At 50.6% G+C, this 19748-nt stretch overlaps 1 protein-coding gene across 1 annotated transcript in view; it reads right to left on the bottom strand.

Moving 5' to 3' along the window:
• Window positions 1-19748, bottom strand: part of LOC110509722 (NMDA receptor synaptonuclear signaling and neuronal migration factor) — a 53334-nt gene that overhangs the window by 11370 nt on the left and 22216 nt on the right. The window contains exons 2-13 of the mRNA XM_036967934.2: window positions 18603-18664; window positions 17571-18371; window positions 17230-17296; window positions 16998-17003; window positions 10014-10082; window positions 6474-6526; window positions 5701-5790; window positions 2638-2765; window positions 1782-1865; window positions 1511-1544; window positions 493-563; window positions 157-236 (exon numbers count right to left, since the gene is read on the bottom strand). Of these exons, the coding sequence (XP_036823829.1) occupies window positions 157-236; window positions 493-563; window positions 1511-1544; window positions 1782-1865; window positions 2638-2765; window positions 5701-5790; window positions 6474-6526; window positions 10014-10082; window positions 16998-17003; window positions 17230-17296; window positions 17571-18371; window positions 18603-18664 (1545 nt within the window). The remainder of the gene's footprint in view (window positions 1-156; window positions 237-492; window positions 564-1510; window positions 1545-1781; window positions 1866-2637; window positions 2766-5700; window positions 5791-6473; window positions 6527-10013; window positions 10083-16997; window positions 17004-17229; window positions 17297-17570; window positions 18372-18602; window positions 18665-19748) is intronic.

A 19748-nucleotide genomic window follows, 5' to 3' on the forward strand; every position in this document is an offset into this window, starting at 1 on the left:
GACTGCTGTATGAAGAGTATGACTGCTGTATGAAGAGTATGACTGCTGTATGAAGAGTATGACTGCTGTATGAAGAGTATGACCGCTGTATGAAGAGTATGACCGCTGTATGAAGAGTATGACTGCTGTATGAAGAGTATGACTGATGACACTAACTGGCTCATGTCCTCTTCTTTCTCCACCTTGGCGAATGTGGCCACTTTATTCTTCAACAGGTACAGATGCCCTGGACCTCCCTATAAAAAAAACCCTGCTTTTCAAGTTCACAGTCAAGATTCAAACCAACACCACTACCTGGCAATCACAGGAAATGCAGTAGTCAAACAATTAGCCCCTCCACTCCAGCATTTCAAATCGCTAATTGAATTGTTATCTATCTTCCCGCCGGGATTTACATTCAACCTAACAAGGGTTTTCTTTTGTCCTTTCATAATCATTGTCATCTCTCTTTCTCCCCTATCTTTCTCTCGCTCTACTCTCCCCCTGTCTCACCTGACAGAAGATGAGCATCCTCCAGATTCTGCTGCCTCTCCTGTAGGCTGTTAGCTTCTTCTCAATCTCCTCTGTGGAGAGAGAGCAAGAGAGTGGGGTTAGAGACAGAGAAAGAGAGAGAGGTTAGAGAGAGAGACAGAGAGAGGGGTTTGAGAGAGGGACAGAGAGAGTGGTTGGACAGAGGGACAGAGAGAGGGGTTAGAGAGAGAGAAAGAGCGAGGGGTTGGAGAGAGAGACAGAGAGAGGGGTTGGAGAGAGGGACAGAGAGAGGGGTTGGAGAGAGGGACAGAGAGAGGGGTTAGAGACAGAGAAAGAGAGAGGGGTTAGAGACAGAGAAAGAGAGAGGGGTTAGAGAGAGAGAAAGAGAGAGGGGTTAGAGAGAGAAAGAGAGAGGGGTTAGAGAGAGAGACAGAGAGAGGGGTTAGAGAGAGAGACAGAGAGAGGGGTTAGAGAGAGAGAAAGAGAGAGGGGTTGGAGAGAGGGACAGAGAGAGGGGTTTGAGAGAGGGACAGAGAGAGTGGTTGGAGAGAGGGACAAAGAGAGGGGTTAGATAGAGAGAGGGGTTGGAGAGAGGGACAGAGAGAGGGGTTGGAGAGAGGGACAGAGAGAGGGGTTGGAGAGAGGGACAGAGAGAGGGGTTGGAGAGAGGGACAGAGAGAGGGGTTAGAGAGAGAGACAGAGAGAGGGGTTGGAGAGAGAGACAGAGAGAGGGGTTGGAGAGAGGGACAGAGAGAGGGGTTGGAGAGAGGGACAGAGAGAGGAGTTGGAGAGAGGGACAGAGAGAGGGGTTGGAGAGAGGGACAGAGAGAGGGGTTGGAGAGAGGGACAGGGAGTACAGTTAAAACAGAATTTATCCACACAAAAAGCAAACACGTAATGCGTCCCAAATGGAACACTAGTCCCTACATAGTTCACTACCTTTGACCGGAGCCCATAACAAAATTAGCGCTCTACATAGGGAATAAGGTGCCATTTGGGACTAATAAAGACAAAGTCACATAAAGGGCAGTTTACCTACCGAGGATATCATCAAACGTAGCATGTTCATGGTCCTGGAGATACAGAGACATTTTATCCACTCAATATCCATTCACTGAATATTATGCATGATAATTGATTTATCATATGTGCATGCAGACATAGAGAACAAGTTGATGGTGTCAAGTGTGTGTGTTCGTGTGTGTGTGTGTGTTTGTGTGTGTCAAAGACCAAAGCATAGCAGTTGGCTAGCTACTGCTCTGTTCCAGCTGTATGCACGTGTGTCCTTGATCATAAATGCTTCCACTCACATAGAGGATAGGGATGATTGAGGGGTCATCCCTGCGGATGATGGTGGGAACGTACTCCGCCTTGGGGACTTTGGAGGAGATCAGCTGAGAGTGAGAGACGGAGAAAGAATAGAGAAGAAGAAGATGGAAGAGAAAGGAGGGTCACATTCACTTGTCTCTCTCTGTTGGGTTTTGTCTCTAAACCAATGCCTGCTGGGCCCTTAACATTCCTTATTCATACTAGTATGTCTGAGCAGCCAAGATGCATTATATCTGTGGCTCTTTACTGCCATTCAACGGGATTGGAGTCAATTCCACTTTATTTCAGTCAGTTAAGGATCTAAAAATAGCCCACTTATTTCTGTACGTTATTTTTTTTGTTTGTTCACAAGCTTAATTTCCATTCATGTGTTGAAGAATCACAACAACCTTGCTATTCCAACTCAGTAAACATGTTCACATGCAGACGAGTCTCAGGAAATAACAACCCTATCAGACAGACAACCCTCCCACCCAATCACAAGTTTGGGTAGGCAGGGCTTACAGATTACAGGACAGAGGCGGACACAATGTGGTCCCAGATAACCACAACCAGTCAGTGGTGGTAAGCTTGTGATGGTAACGTCATGGCGCATGCAAACTACTCACTTGTGAAATACACTAATTGAAAATATCCTCTGCGAGCTCCATCTAGCTAGCTAGCGGAAATGTTTACAGCAGGACATGAGCAGATAGTGCTCTGGACGGATATCCGGCATGCGTACCAACTCTGCCCTTTCCTCTCTGCCAAACTGATGGAACATTGGTACATTGTTGAAGGCGAACGTGGTCTGTCTAGAGAGACTACACCGGAATTTTGCAAACCCTAGTCCCTCACCATGATTTTGGGTGGGATGAAGTCATCTCCCTCACAGGCAAGTCTCTCCATCTCCCTCTCCTCCTCCCAGTCTAGCTCCTCACGCTCCCCCTCATCCAGGGTCCCACACGAGGCAGGCAGGTCCCCACCTGACCCCCCGACACAAAGAGCAGGCACACCGTCAGAGAGAGAGGGAGAGAGGAGGGAGGAGACGGGAGAGAGGATGGAAGGGAGGAAGAAAGAGTGGAAGGGAGGGAGAGAGGATGGAAGGGAGGGAGAGAGAGGGGAGGGAGGGAGAGAGAAAGGAAGGAAGGGAGGAAGAGAGAGTGGAGGGAGGGAGAGAGAATGGAAGGGAGGGAGAGAGAGTGGAAGGGAGAAAGAGAGAGTGGAAGGGAGGGAGAGAGAGTGGAAGGGAGGGAGAGAGAATGGAAGGGAGAGAGAGTGGAAGGGAGGGAGAGAGAATGGAAGGGAAGGAGAGTGACTGGAAGGGAGGGAGAGAGAATGAAAGGGAGGGAGAGAGGGTGGAAGGGAGGGAGAGAGGGTGGAAGGGAGGGAGAGAGAATAGAAGGGAGGGAGAGAGAATGGAAGGGAGGGAGAGAGAATGAAAGGGAGGGAGAGAGAGTGGAAGGAAGGGAGAGAGAGTGAAAGGGAGGGAGAGAGAATGGAAGGGAGGAAGAAAGAGTGGAAGGGAGGGAGAGAGAATGGAAGGGAGGGAGAGAGGGTGGAAGGGAGGAAGAAAGAGTGGAAGGGAGGGAGAGAGGATTGGAGGTGAAGGAGAGTGAGTGGAAGGGAGGGAGAGAGAATGGAAGGGAGGGAGGGAGGATGGAAGGGAGGGAGAGAGGATGGAAGGGAGGGAGGGAGGATAGAAGGGAGGAAGAGAGGATGGAAGGGAGGGAGAGAGAATGGAAGGGAGAGAGAGTGGAAGGGAGGGAGAGAGAATGGAAGGGAGGAAGAAAGAGTGGAAGGGAGGGAGAGAGAAAGGAAGGAAGGGAGGGAGAGAGAGGGGAGGGAGGGAGAGAGAAAGGAAGGAAGGGAGGAAGAGAGAGTGGAGGGAGGGAGAGAGAATGGAAGGGAGGGAGAGTGGAAGGGAGGAAGAGAGAGTGGAAGGGAGGGAGAGAGAGTGGAAGGGAGGGAGAGAGAATGGAAGGGAGAGAGAGTGGAAGGGAGGGAGAGAGAATGGAAGGGAAGGAGAGTGATTGGAAGGGAGGGAGAGAGAATGAAAGGGAGGGAGAGAGGGTGGAAGGGAGGGAGAGAGAATGGAAGGGAGGGAGAGAGTGGAAGGGAGGGAGAGAGAGTGGAAGGAAGGGAGAGAGAGTGGAAGGGAGGGAGAGAGAATGGAAGGGAGGAAGAAAGAGTGGAAGGGAGGGAGAGAGAATGGAAGGGAGGGAGAGAAGGTGGAAGGGAGGAAGAAAGAGTGGAAGGGAGGGAGAGAGGATGGAAGGGAAGGAGAGTGAGTGGAAGGGAGGGAGAGAGAATGGAAGGGAGGGAGGGAGGATGGAAGGGAGGGAGAGAGAATGGAAGGGAGGGAGAGAGATGGAAGGGAAGGAGAGAGGATGGAAGGGAGGGAGGGAGGATGGAAGGGAGGGAGAGAGGATGGAAGGGAGGGAGAGAGAGAGAATGGAAGGGAGAGAGAGTGGAAGGGAGGGAGAGAGAATGGAAGGGAGGAAGAAAGAGTGGAAGGGAGGGAGAGAGGATGGAAGGGAGGGAGGGAGGATGGAAGGGAGGGAGAGAGGATGGAAGGGAGGGAGAGAGGATGGAAGGGAGGGAGAGAGGATGGAAGGGAGGGAGAGAGAATGGAAGGGAGAGAGAGTGGAAGGGAGGGAGAGAGAATGGAAGGGAGGAAGAAAGAGTGGAAGGGAGGGAGAGAGGGTGGAAGGGATGAAGAAAGAGTGGAAGGGAGGGAGAGAGGATGGAAGGGAAGGAGAGTGAGTGGAAGGGAGGGAGAGAGAATGGAAGGGAGGGAGGGAGAGAGATGTCAATAGAAAGTGACAGTGAGGCACAAAGAGAAACAGACGTGAAGTGACAGAGAATAACAACCTTCCAGATGAATAGGTGCAAGAAGATGAGAAACAAAGGAACATCGTCTAGTCAAAAAGGAGAGAAGAAAATGAATGAGTAGGTAAAAAGGAGAATGGGAAAGGTGACAGGGTAGAGACACCGGTTGTGTCAACCATTATGAGGAGAAATATTGGACTGTCAGAGAAGGAGAGAAATACATGACACAAATAGACAATTCAAATGCCATCAACACTAACCTCTATCAGCAGACTAAGACACACCGTGGCACAAAGTAGATGGAAAAACAGAAAACAAACACACAAACATTCAAAAACTACAGAGAAAAACACATGCCGACACACACATATACAGTACACACACACACTCCCAGACCTGAGCTTCACACATACATATACAGTACACACACACACTCCCAGACCTGAGCTTCACACATACATATACAGTACACACACACACTCCCAGACCTGAGCTTGACACACTCCCAGACCTGAGCTTCACACATACATATACAGTACACACACACACTCCCAGACCTGAGCTTGACACACTCCCAGACCTGAGCTTGACACACTCCCAGACCTGAGCTTCACACATACATATACAGTACACACACACACTCCCAGACCTGAGCTTGACACACTCCCAGACCTGAGCTTCACACACTCCCAGACCTGAGCTTCACACATACATATACAATACACACACACACTCCCAGACCTGAGCTTGACACACTCCCAGACCTGAGCTTGACACACTCCCAGACCTGAGCTTGACACACTCCCAGATCATTTGAGACAAATACTCACAGAGAAAGCAAGAGAGCATCACAAACTTGGAGACAGACCCACGGTCAGAGGAAGACAGACAGTGTCAGAATCAACAGCAGACACAGCTGATTAGCGTGTGTGTGTTGTGTGTGTGTGTGTGTGTGTGTGTGTGTGTGTGTGGTGTGTGTGCGTGCGTGTGTGTGTGTGTGTGTGTGTGTGTGTGTGTGTGTTTCCTGTGCCCAGTTTGTGAGTCTCTGAGTCAGTGTGTATAGTAACATGTGTGACTGTATTGACTCACTGTCTCTGGGGTCATGTGGAGAGTCATTCTTGACAGGGGTGGGGTCACTCCAGGAGCGGTTGAAACTCATCGCTCTACGCTCGGCAAATGCTAGTGCAGGTGGGGAGAGAGAGTCACACACCCACGCACCGCACACACATCCTGAACACACACATCCTGAACACACACACCCTGAACACACACACCCTGAACACCCAACGCACATGGGCCGTTGTAGTCACACACAAGCAAGCACACATACACACACAGACACAGACACACATACACACACAGACACAGACACACACACAGACACAGACACACACAGACACAGACACACACACACACACACACACAGACACGCACAGACACAGACACGCACACACAGACAGACACACACACACAGACAGACACAGACACACACACACACACACACTCCTCTCCAGAGGACACATTGGGTGGGTGAGTTTTGGCTCGGTGCAACATGACCAGCCTCACAAATGAGAGACTGGGGAGATCTCCCATTCGTTAGCTTAACGTCTCACATATCCAGACCACCTACGCCTCAACACCAGCATAAACATACACACACGTAGGTTTATAAAACGTGTGCCAACACACACACACACACTCACCGGTGCACAACGGCATGCCACACACCGATACACACATCACACACAAGGCCATGCATAATCCCCGGCATGCATGGACACAAAGTCAACAAAACACAAAACCACTGATGGAGGGCGGACATGTTGGGAGAACACACAGCACACAGTAACACTGTGACTCACTCTGTGCCTTCATCCTCCTGCTGCCCACCATTCTGAGATGCTTCCGGAAGTTCCTGTGGGCAGATTGGGCATGAGGAGAAAAACAAGAGGAGACAGTCAAAATCACTTAGATGAAGGAGTGAATTAATAAGGGAAAGAGAGTGGCTGTGTCCGAAATGGCACCCTAAATAGTGCACTACTTTTGACACACACAGGAACACAGCACTATGGAAAGCAGTGCACTAAATAGGGAATAGGCTGCCATAATACGATTTTTAAAAAGTGACGGAGACATGAAAAGAAATGTAATTGAAGATTTTCGATTGAATTGCTTCATCATTTAGATCAGTCAGGTGAGTGCTTTGAGTAACAGAGGAAAATTCAACTGCTACTGCATACCCTCTAGTATCTGTCACCTGCTGTCAGCTGCTGCTACTGCATACCCTCTAGTATCTGTCACCTGCTGTCAGCTGCTGCTACTGCATACCCTCTAGTATCTGTCACCTGCTGTCAGCTGCTGCTACTGCATACCCTCTAGTATCTGTCACCTGCTGTCAGCTGCTGCTACTGCATACCCTCTAGTATCTGTCACCTGCTGTCAGCTGCTGCTATACTGCATACCCTCTAGTATCTGTCACCTGCTGTCAGCTGCTGCTATACTGCATACCCTCTAGTATCTGTCACCTGCTGTCAGCTGCTGCTATACTGCATACCCTCTAGTATCTGTCACCTGCTGTCAGCTGCTGCTATACTGCATACCCTCTAGTATCTGTCACCTGCTGTCAGCTGCTGCTATACTGCATACCCTCTAGTATCTGTCACCTGCTGTCAGCTGCTGCTACTGTATATTCAACACCACTGCCCTTTTCCAGATGCTTCTGACCAGACAGTAGACATGTTTCAACCTGTTTCCTTCAGTAGCCTAGATCCCAAAACAGACAATACAGAGACGGCTTCTTCATTGATAAAAGTGTTCCGGCTTTAAGGGACATTTCATGAATGGTTCGCCTGTCGTTCCCTATTAATTCCATTCTGTATAATTGCTATTTTCGAAGAGATAAACACCTGATCTCTCTGGCCAACTCCCCCCCCCCCCTCATACAATATGTCACATCTCTCCAACACGCCATGCGATTGCTCTCCACGGCTACAACATGTCTGTTGGTGAAAGGGTCAAAAATAGCCACCGCGTGTGGGTGGATGCATGCGAGACATGAGGAGGCCGGAGTGAGAGAGAGAAAGGGCGAAAGAAGCGAGGGAGAAAGAACGAGTCCTTGTTTTACCCCCCCAGGAACATTGTTCACCAACAATGAATGATAATCCAATCGTCACCTCATTTCACTCACAGAGTCAAACAAAACTCAGTCGGACTAGCTTTATATTGTGATTAAAACACTCCTTTCTCAAACATTCCCTAACCCTAAAGCAGAGCAGGCCTCGTCACTATCTTTGCGTGTTGGATGGCGGGAGTGTGAGCTGATAGAATGAAGTGGAACAAAGTCTAGCTATCCTCTTTTTCCCCGCGTGCCTACAGACTAGAGACACGCAGCAGGTCCCCCTAATGAGTGGATGAAAGAGAAGGAGAGACCCCACTCTACACACTCAGACATCTATCTATCTATCTATCTATCTATCTATCTATCTATCTATCTATCTATGCTGCTCACGCGTTAAGGGCCGATCTGATGCTCCTCTGGTGGTATGTCCCCTTTTTCTCCCTCCTCTCTCCCTCTGTGTACGCTGCTCCAATGCACCTCTCGTCATCTCTTTTCCCCATCTCTTTCTCCCTACCTCACTATCCCTCTGCCTCCCTACCTCCTCCAGCTCTGTCTACCTCTCCTTCTCTCCCTCTCTCTTTATACCTCTCTATGTCCAGACAGAGGGGAGGGTGGTCTGTTGCTCCTCCATTAACCAGTTGAGGCTTCGTGCCACAGAAAACATCTACTGCATTGTGGGAAAACATCTGTCCGTTTGTCTGCCCAGCTGAATCTGCCTAACCTTACGTAGCAGGCGTAAAAGAAAATGCCTGAGTGGAGTTCCCACATCCGGTTTCAGAGGAAAGGGAATTAGTTGTATCCCTGGAAATGGGATGCATCCAGGTGTTGGCCACTCCGCTAAGCCTCTGCCAGTAATGGGTTCACTCCCAAAGTCAGCTGCCCAGCAGTTAGCTTTAGCCTCGTTAGCATCGCTAACTATCTAACTAGGCCCCATATGCAGTTGCTCATGGGTTTTTAGCCTTGTTACTGCTGAGGTAGCCAGGGTAATGGGTTCACTACCAATGTCACCTGACGTGTCTCTAGGAGTTAGCTTTAGCTTCATTAAGCATAGCAACGTATGCCTCATATACACTCAGTGGCCAGTTTATTGGGTACGCCCATCCAGTACCGGGTCAGACCCCCCTTTGCCTCCAGAACAGCCTGAATTCTTCACGGCAAGGAACCATTGCCTAATTGGTATCAAGGGACCTAACGTGTGCCAGGAAAACATTCCCCACACAATAACACCACCACCACCAGCCTGTACCGTTGACACCAGGCAGGATGGGGCCATGGCCTCATGCTGTTTACTCCAAATCCTGACTCTGCCATCAGCATGATGCAACAGAAACCGGGATTCGTAGGACCAGGCAATGTTTTTTCACTCTTCAATTGTCCAGTGTTGGTGATCTGCGTGCCCACTGGAGCAGCTTCTTCTTGTTTTTAGCTGATAGGGGTGGAAACTGGTGTGGTCGTCTGCTGCAATAGCCCATCCGTGACCAGGACCGACGAGTTGTGCGTTCCGAGATGCCGTTCTGCACACCACTGTTGTACTGTGCCGTGATTTGTCTGTTTGTGACCTGCCTGTTACCTTGCGCGATTCTTGCCATTCTCCTTCGACCCTCTCATCAACCAGCTGTTTTCGCCCACAGGACTGCCGCTGACTGGATGTTTTTTGTTTGTCGCACCATTCTTGGTAAACAATGGGCTCCATCGTGCATGAAAAGCCCAGGAGGGCAGTCGTTTCTGAGATACTGGAACCGGAGTGTCTGACGCCGACGATCATACCACGCTCAAAGTTGCTGAGGTCACTCATTTTGCCCATTCTCACGTTCAATCGATCAGTAACTGAATGCCTCGATGCCTGTCTGCCTGCTTTATATAGCAAGCCATGGCCACGTGACTAATTGTCTGTCGCAGAATTTTTTTTTGTGAACGGATTAAACCTAATAAACTGGTCACCATTTTAGCGCTGCACTAGCTAGGCTCCTTTCCGTTGTACAACCTTACATATGGCTGACTTACCACACGGAATCCCATTTCCACTGCAGCAGTGAGAGGATAGTGCAGATGTATGGCATTGTGTTGCACACACCATCTACCTCTGTGGCACAGCGCAACACACTCCGAGTGGGCTTTTCTCTCTCACTTGGTAGTAACGTCATTTCAATCTGCTTGTGCCCCATGCTATTTTTACCCCCCCCCCCCCGGGAGTCTATATCTATCCTATGGATAATGGATGGGGGAGTCAGAGAGTACAGGAGCACAGCAGTACACACTGACCAGCCAAGAACACAGTAGCTACCTCTGGATGACTTCAGCCGAATCCAGCTCCCTCTCTCTCCTCTTTCTCTGCACAAATCCCCGGAAAGCCCTGCTGGGACGTGGCACAGAATGAAAAGATGATAGGGGGAATGCTGGCTTATCACGAGGAGAGTGAGAGAGCGCTGGGGGAGAGGGGGGGTATTTCTAGGGAAGGGTTTAGCTATAGTACGGGGTTTAGTCAGCTCTGGGGGTGGGGTATAGCTGTAATGGCTAGATTTGCATCATGGGGATTTGGGTTGCTGGCTCTTTGTTTGAGTTAGTTAAGAAGGTTAGCGTTAGAAGTTAGGGCCAGCTGGGGTTTAGCTGGAGAGTTGACCATGTGGGTTAGCCAGAGGTGAGGGAGAGAGAACAGTACTGCAGTAGGACCAGTCTACAGTTTACAGCCGGTCTGGGTTATTAGCTGTAGGTATGTGCCATGACCCCCCAGTGGTGTAATGTACTTAATAAGTAAAAACACTTTAAAGTACTACTTAAGTCATTTTTTGAGGTACCTTTAATTGACTTTAATATTTATAGTTTTGAACATTTGTACTTTTACTCCACTACATTCCTAAAGAAAATGTGAACTTTTTACTCCCATACATTTCGAATGCTCAGGCAGGACAGCACTCTGGTCCAATACCCGTACCTATCAATATAACGCTTGGTCATTCCTTCAGCCTCTGATCTGGCGGACTCATTAAACACAAATACGGCGTTTGTAAATGATGTCTGATTGAAGGAGTGTGCCCCTGTCTGTCCAAAAAGAAAAAAGGAACAAGAAAATGGTGCAGTGTAGTTTGCTTAATATAAGGAATTTGACGCATAGAATTTACTTTTACTTTTTGTTACTTTAATCAAGTATGACAGAGTACTTTTCCCACTGTACTTAAAGGGCAACTACACCACTTTCAACCAAATGTTCATTATCTCCAGCATAATACCACTATCTACATACATGTATGTGAAAACGGCGCATTTGGACAAAATCTAAAGTTGAAGAGTTTTGATGATTTTCAAACACTATGAACTCCACAGTGATGTGGGGAGCTACAAACCCATTGCAAGTTTTGTAAATCACAAATGTAAAACTTTTAATCCTATCCTGTGTCATGAGTTTGCCCTCTTTGGGTACAGCAAGCCCCATCCCCCTCTCCCTGTCTCCTACACCCAGGCTGCTGTGGTCAGAGAGAGGTCGTAAATTCCTGGAGGAGATTATCTCCTCATGGCCACAGTATAGAGAGAGAGAGTAGAGATTTCATAGAAGAGAACAAAGGAATTTCTTCCACCTCACAGAACTTGAGGTCCGAACAACATTTATGTTCCGGAGAAGGTATAAAAGATCGGTGAAGAATCCAGCTACGAACTGGTCCGTTTGGTACAATTTTGTGAAACTCTGTCACGATCGTCCTCCTCTTCATCTGAAGAGGAGAAGCGAGATGGATCGGAAGACCAAAATGCGGCGTTGTAAGTGTCCATGGTAAATCTTTAATAAAGAAAATACTGACACTGCATACAACACAATAAACAAACGACGACCGTGAAGCTACAAATTAGACCTGTGCTGACACAAGCCACTGACATAGACAATCACCCACAAACAAACAGTGCAACCCAGGCTACCTAAGTATGATTCTCAATCATGACACCTAATGACACCTGCCTCTGATTGAGAACAATACTAGGCCGAAGAGAACAATACTAGGCCGAAACAAAGAAATGCCCCAAAACATAGAAAAACAAACATAGACTGCCCACCCAACTCACGCCCTGACCATACTAAATAAATACAAAACAAAGGAAATAAAGGTCAGAACGTGACAAACTCATGGGAGACAATACGGCCTCATTACCATAACGCTGTTTATATAATAGCCGCAGTAATGAGGCTTACATCTAATTGTTGTATAAAATGAATGAGTGAGGATGGAACTGTTTGTGAAATTGTGTAATGTGATTTTGGACTGTTTAACGAAGGAAACTCCAATTCCCTAAAAAGTTTCACTAAGTCCTTGGCACGCCCCCAGGGGCACAGACAGGACCGGGCGTCATGAGGCAGCCCTTTTCGATGTTCCGAATAAAACCCTCACCTTGAGAATTTCTCAACAGACCATGTTGCTCTCAATTACGAGAGGACAAAGTTTGCAGACCAGCTTACCTCGATAACGAGAGGGCCAAGGTTTGAGACCAGACCAATATTTTCCTTGGTGCCCCGACTTCCTAGTTAATTACAGTTACATGATTAATCAGTTTAATCACGTAATAATAATTACAGAGAGTCATTTGATAAAGATTCATCTTCAGTTTAATGATGCCAAAGACACCTGTCATTTAAAAAGGTAGTGGTAATATTGAATTAAGTAAAGAAACTTGCAGGTGGCTCAAACTACCCTGTCCCACACCTCAACCTACCCTGTCCCACAGCTCAACCTACCCTGTCCCACAGCTCAACCTACCCTGTCCCACAGCTCAACCTACCCTGTCCCACAGCTCAACCTACCCTGTCCCACAGCTAAACTTACCCTGTCCCACAGCTCAACCTACCCTGTCCCACAGCTCAACCTACCCTGTCCCACAGCTCAACCTACCCTGTCCCAAAGCTCAACCTACCCTGTCAGACAGCTCAACTTACCCCTGTCCCACAGCTCAACTCACCCTGTCCCACAGCTCAACCTACCCTGTCCCACAGCTCAACCTACCCTGTCCCACAGCTCAACCTACCCTGTCCCACAGCTCAACTTACCCTGTCCCACAGCTCAACCTACCCTGTCCCACAACTCAACCTACCCTGTCCCACAACTCAACCTACCTTGTCCCACAGCTCAACCTACCCTGTCCCACAGCTCAACCTACCCTGTCCCACAGCTCAACTTACCCTGTCCCACAGCTCAACCTACCCTGTCCCACAGCTCAACCTACCCTGTCCCACAGCTCAACCTACCCTGTCCCACAGCTCAACTTACCCTGTCCCACAGCTCAACCTACCCTGTCCCACAGCTCAACTTACCCTGTCCCACAGCTCAACTTACCCTGTCCCACAGCTCAACCTACCCTGTCCCACAGCTCAACCTACCCTGTCCCACAGCTCAACCTACCCTGTCCCACAGCTCAACCTACCCTGTCCCACAGCTCAACTTACCCTGTCCCACAGCTCAACCTACCCTGTCCCACAGCTCAACCTACCCTGTCCCACAGCTCAACCTACCCTGTCCCACAGCTCAACCTACCCTGTCCCACAGCTCAACCTACCCTGTCCCACAGCTCAAGTTACCCCTGTCCCACAGCTCAACTTACCCTGTCCCACAGCTCAACTTACCCTGTCCCACAGCTCAACCCACCCTGTCCCACAGCTCAACCTACCATGTCCCACAGCTCAACTTACCCCTGTCCCACAGCTCAACTTACCCTGTCCCACAGCTCAACTTACCCTGTCCTAAAACTCAACTTACCCTGTCCCACAGCTCAACCTACCCTGTCCCACAGCTCAACCTACCCTGTCCCACAGCTCAACTTACCCCTGTACCACAGCTCAACTTACCCTGTCCCACAGCTCAACTTACCCTGTCCCACAGCTAAACCTACCCTGTCCCACAGCTCAACCTATCCTGTCCCACAGCTCAACTTACCCCTGTCCCACAGCTCAACTTACCCTGTCCCACAGCTCAACTTACCCCTGTCCCACAGCTCAACTTACCCTATCCCACAGCTCAACTTACCCTGTCCCACAGCTCAACCTACCCTGTCCCACAGCTAAACTTACCACTGTCCCACAGCTAAACCTACCCTGTCCCACAGCTCAACCTACCCTGTCCCACAGCTCAACCTACCCTGTCCCACAGCTCAACCTACCCTGTCCCACAGCTCAACTTACCCTGTCCCACAGCTCAACTTACCCTGTCCCACAGCTCAACCTACCCTGTCCCACAGCTCAACCTACCCTGTCCCACAGCTCAACCTACCCTGTCCCACAGCTCAACTTACCCTGTCCCACAGCTCAACCTACCCTGTCCCACAACTCAACCTACCCTGTCCCACAACTCAACCTACCTTGTCCCACAGCTCAACCTACCCTGTCCCACAGCTCAACCTACCCTGTCCCACAGCTCAACTTACCCTGTCCCACAGCTCAACCTACCCTGTCCCACAGCTCAACCTACCCTGTCCCACAGCTCAACCTACCCTGTCCCACAGCTCAACTTACCCTGTCCCACAGCTCAACCTACCCTGTCCCACAGCTCAACCTACCCTGTCCCACAGCTCAACTTACCCTGTCCCACAGCTCAACTTACCCTGTCCCACAGCTCAACCTACCCTGTCCCACAGCTCAACCTACCCTGTCCCACAGCTCAACCTACCCTGTCCCACAGCTCAACTTACCCTGTCCCACAGCTCAACCTACCCTGTCCCACAGCTCAACCTACCCTGTCCCACAGCTCAACCTACCCTGTCCCACAGCTCAACCTACCCTGTCCCACAGCTCAACCTACCCTGTCCCACAGCTCAACTTACCCCTGTCCCACAGCTCAACTTACCCTGTCCCACAGCTCAACTTACCCTGTCCCACAGCTCAACCCACCCTGTCCCACAGCTCAACCTACCATGTCCCACAGCTCAACTTACCTCTGTCCCACAGCTCAACTTACCCTGTCCCACAGCTCAACCTACCCTGTCCCAAAGCTCAACTTACCCTGTCCCACAGCTCAACCTACCCTGTCCCACAGCTCAACCTACCCTGTCCCACAGCTCAACTTACCCCTGTACCACAGCTCAACTTACCCTGTCCCACAGCTCAACTTACCCTGTCCCACAGCTCAACCTACCCTGTCCCACAGCTCAACCTACCCTGTCCCACAACTCAACCTACCCTGTCCCACAACTCAACCTACCTTGTCCCACAGCTCAACCTACCCTGTCCCACAGCTCAACCTACCCTGTCCCACAGCTCAACTTACCCTGTCCCACAGCTCAACCTACCCTGTCCCACAGCTCAACCTACCCTGTCCCACAGCTCAACCTACCCTGTCCCACAGCTCAACTTACCCTGTCCCACAGCTCAACCTACCCTGTCCCACAGCTCAACCTTCCCTGTCCCACAGCTCATTCAACTTACCCTGTCCCACAGCTCAACCTACCCTGTCCCACAGCTCAACCTACCCTGTCCCACAGCTCAACCTACCCTGTCCCACAGCTCAACCTACCCTGTCCCACAGCTCAACTTACCCTGTCCCACAGCTCAACCTACCCTGTCCCACAGCTCAACCTACCCTGTCCCACAGCTCAACCTACCCTGTCCCACAGCTCAACCTACCCTGTCCCACAGCTCAACCTACCCTGTCCCACAGCTCAACTTAACCCTGTCCCACAGCTCAACTTACCCTGTCCCACAGCTCAACTTACCCTGTCCCACAGCTCAACCCACCCTGTCCCACAGCTCAACCTACCATGTCCCACAGCTCAACTTACCCCTGTCCCACAGCTCAACTTACCCTGTCCCACAGCTCAACTTACCCTGTCCCAAAGCTCAACTTACCCTGTCCCACAGCTCAACCTACCCTGTCCCACAGCTCAACCTACCCTGTCCCACAGCTCAACTTACCCCTGTACCACAGCTCAACTTACCCTGTCCCACAGCTCAACTTACCCTGTCCCACAGCTAAACCTACCCTGTCCCACAGCTCAACCTATCCTGTCCCACAGCTCAACTTACCCCTGTCCCACAGCTCAACTTACCCTGTCCCACAGCTCAACTTACCCCTGTCCCACAGCTCAACTTACCCTGTCCCACAGCTCAACTTACCCTGTCCCACAGCTCAACCTACCCTGTCCCACAGCTAAACTTACCCCTGTCCCACAGCTAAACCTACCCTGTCCCACAGCTCAACCTACCCTGTCCCATAGCTCAACCTACCCTGTCCCACAGCTCAACCTACCCTGTCCCACAGCTCAACTTACCCTGTCCCACAAATCAACCTACCCTGTCCCACAGCTCAACCTACCCTGTCCCACAGCTCAACCTACCCTGTCCCACAGCTCAACCTACCCTGTCCCACAGCTCAACCTACCCTGTCCCACAGCTCAACCTACCCTGTCCCACAGCTCAACTTACCCTGTCCCACAGCTCAACCTACCCTGTCCCACAGCTAAACTTACCCTGTCCCACAGCTCAACCTACCCTGTCCCACAGCTAAACTTACCCTGTCCCACAGCTCAACTTACCCCTGTCCCACAGCTCAACTTACCCTGTCCCACAGCTCAACTTACCCTGTCCCACACCTCAACCTACCCTGTCCCACAGCTCAACTTACCCTGTCCCACAGCTCAACTTACCCTGTCCCACAGCTCAACTTACCCTGTCCCACAGCTCAACCTACCCTGTCCCACAGCTAAACTTACCCTGTTCCACAGCTCAACCTACCCTGTCCCACAGCTCAACCTACCCCTGTCCCACAGCTCAACTTACCCTGTCCCACAGCTCAACTTACCCTGTCCCACAGCTAAACCTACCCTGTCCCACAGCTCAACCTATCCTGTCCCACAGCTCAACCTACCCTGTCCCACAGCTAAACTTACCCAGTCCCACAGCTCAACCTACCCCTGTCCCACAGCTCAACTTACCCTGTCCCACAGCTAAAGGGTAAGATGTGCTAAGAGACAACTTACCCCATACCCAGGGTAAGATGTGCTAAGAGACAACTTACCCCATACCCAGGGTAAGATGTGCTAAGAGACAACTTACCCCATACCCAGGGTAAGATGTGCTAAGAGACAAGCTATGTTTGAATAATATAATACTATATTTCCCTTGACGGAGTGATGCTGAATGTAAAAAATGGCTCAACCTTCCTCCCCGCAGTTTCCTCTGTAACTTCAAACACTCACTCCAAGGAAGGGTTAAGGGTCAGTGGGTTAAGGGTCATGGAGTTAGGGGACACATGGTTAAGGAGCTGGGGAGGAAAGCTAGATTCAACAGGTCGAAGATACTCACGATATCCTGCAGCGGGTCAGAGAAAGGAGTGCATGAAAAATAAAGAAAATGAACTATATCAACATCCTTTAGGTCATGGCCATTACAACACATGTGTATTAAAGAAGAGAGGTCAGTGAGTTCAGAGAGGGGGAGGGGTAGGTGTGTGTGTGTGTGTGTGTGTGTGTGTGTGTGTGTGTGTGTGTGTGTGTGTGTGTGTGTGTGTGTGTGAGCATTAGGACTGGGTACTCACGCCTGCATGGTGGTAGTAGCAGTCTGAAAGCTAAACATATTGTCTTTAGGGTACCAGTTGTTGTCCTCTGTGGAGAGATATAATGAATGGAAGTTACAGTAGCAGCCAGCCACATAGAGTTTGTATGTTTGTAAAGCAACAATAGGAAACCTTAAAGGACACAGCACCAATCCACTCCACAGAGGGAGAGAGGGAGACACACAGGGAGAGACAGCAGAGGAGAGACGGAGAGACGAAGAGTCAGAAATACAGACCACGTCACAATCCAAATAACATCGACCCCCCCCCCACAACCCCACTTTGATTTCAGCGCCTCTCCCTCTCTGTCTCCCCCGTCTCACCTCTCTCCAGCCCAGTCATCCGGTCCACACTGCACATCCTCTCTAGGCGCCTGTGTTGCTTGCCTGCCTCGCGGGAGCTCTCTAGATCCAGGGAGCCCTGGCTACGGGACGGGGCCCCACTAGAGTCCAAGACCACATTGAGGCTGCAGTCCTCCCGTGAGTCCCCCTTGCCCCCCTCGCCCCAGCTGCGGATGTTTTGCGCGCTGACCGAGCTCGACAGAGGCTGCTGGGATAGGTGGTGGTGGCTGCCATGGTGACCATGGTGGGAGGCTCCCCCACCAGTAACATTCAGAGTGTGATGGTTGCTGCCACTGCCGCCGGCCACGGGGTTGCCGTGACGATGGCTCCCGTCATCGCGGTGAGTGTTGCTGCGGTGACCGTGACGGAGGTGGTGCTGGGTGGGTGAGGAGGAGGAGGTGGAGGAGGGGGAGGTGGAGGGCTGGACCAGGGGTGACGCCCCCTTCAGCAGCTCCAGCTCCAGGCTCTCCTTGCTGCCCCGGTTGCTACCCAGCATACCGTGCTCTCCGGTGATGGTGTAGACGCGGGCGGGCTGCAGGGCGCACTCCACACACTTCTGCTGGTCCTCCTCGGCCGAGAAGCTGCGCTCCAGAGACAGGCGGGTCTTGGTGGTGGTGATGGAGGCGGGCGGGGGCTGGAGGTGGTCCAGCGGATGCTTCACCAGGCTGGACTCAGGGGAGGCCGGAGAGCCCCTGTGGGGGTATGGATGGTTGTTGTTGTGGTGACGGACACCGCCAGGGGAGACAGAGTCTGGGACAACAAACGTGTCAGACAGGAGATGGGCTGCAGGTTTAAGAAGAAGGAGAGAGAGAAATAGAAACAGACAGCAGAAGACGAGAGAGAATAGCGGAACATGATCATCCATTTGCCATCAGTGGTTCACATATACATTATGTCAACGGCATGCGGAAGGAGGATGAAATATTACAAAAGAAAAGAGGAATAAGCAAAAGAGGCAAATGAACAGAAAGATGGAGGGAGAAGAAGAGGTGGCAGGGAGAGAGAGACTCTGACCTGAGCCGTTTCGGTTCTCAGGGTGTGTGTGGGACAGGTACTCTCCAAACGCTCGCGCTGCTCTGTAGAGACACGCACATGACACACACTGACGTTAACACGAGTGACAGCAAGAGGGACTGAGAAAAAGAGAAAAGGAGAGAAAGAACAAAAGTAAAGTAGGGAGAAAGAGGAGGAAATGTTAACTTAATTGCCTGCTTTGTAGGTTTGTGCCAGACACAGATTAAGATGTAGCTGTTTTATCTCTCAACTCCAGGCAGGCTCCGAGAGAGAGAGAGAGAGAGAGAGAGAGAGAGAGAGAGAGAGAGAGAGACAAGGAGAGAGAGAGAGCGAGAGAGAGAGAGAGCCAAGGAGAGAGAGAGAGCGAGAGAGACAGAGAGAGAGAGAGAGCGCCAAGGAGAGAGAGCGAGAGAGAAAGAGAGAGCACCAAGGAGAGAGAGACAGAGAGAGAGAGAGAGCGCCAAGGAGAGAGAGAGAGAGAGAGAGAGCGCCAAGGAGAGAGAGAGAGCGAGAGAGAGAGAGAGAGAGAGAGAGCGCCAAGTAGAGAGAGACAGAGAGAGAGAGAGAGAGAGCGCCAAGGAGAGAGAGAGAGAGAGAGAGAGAGAGAGAGAGAGAGAGAGAGCACCAAGGAGAGAGAGAGCGAGAGAAAATGAGAGGAGGAGGAGACAGGGAAAATGATGGTTGGTAAAATAACTTAATTTCTAATCATATGACCTCATGTGTCTTAGTTTGTGCCATTTGACGTCAATGCAGCCGATACTGTCCCTTGTGTGTGTGTGTGTGTGTGTGTGTGTGTGTGTGTGTGTGTGTGTGTGTGTGTGTGTGTGTGTGTGTGTGTGTGTGTGTGTGTGTGTGTGTGTGTGTGTGTGTGTGTGTGTGTGTGACAGAATAGTGGCTGTGACAGAATAGCTGAAAATGGTCTTAGACACTCGCGAGTGGGACAAACCCACACACATTCCGTACAAACATACATCCACACACTCACAAACACACTCATTCATACATAGAAACTGGGAGATTATGAAAATAACTCCTCATTGATAGAATGACTCTAGGAGACTGACGGTGACTCGATTCATCAGCGGGTATGATGAAGTTTAGTTTAGACCCCAGGTGTTCCCTTCAGGAAGTCACCGTTGTCTTCTC

Source organism: Oncorhynchus mykiss, chromosome 29 (genome assembly GCF_057628025.1).
Source record: "Oncorhynchus mykiss isolate SJ-2025 chromosome 29, ASM5762802v1, whole genome shotgun sequence".
Taxonomy (NCBI): domain Eukaryota; kingdom Metazoa; phylum Chordata; class Actinopteri; order Salmoniformes; family Salmonidae; genus Oncorhynchus; species Oncorhynchus mykiss.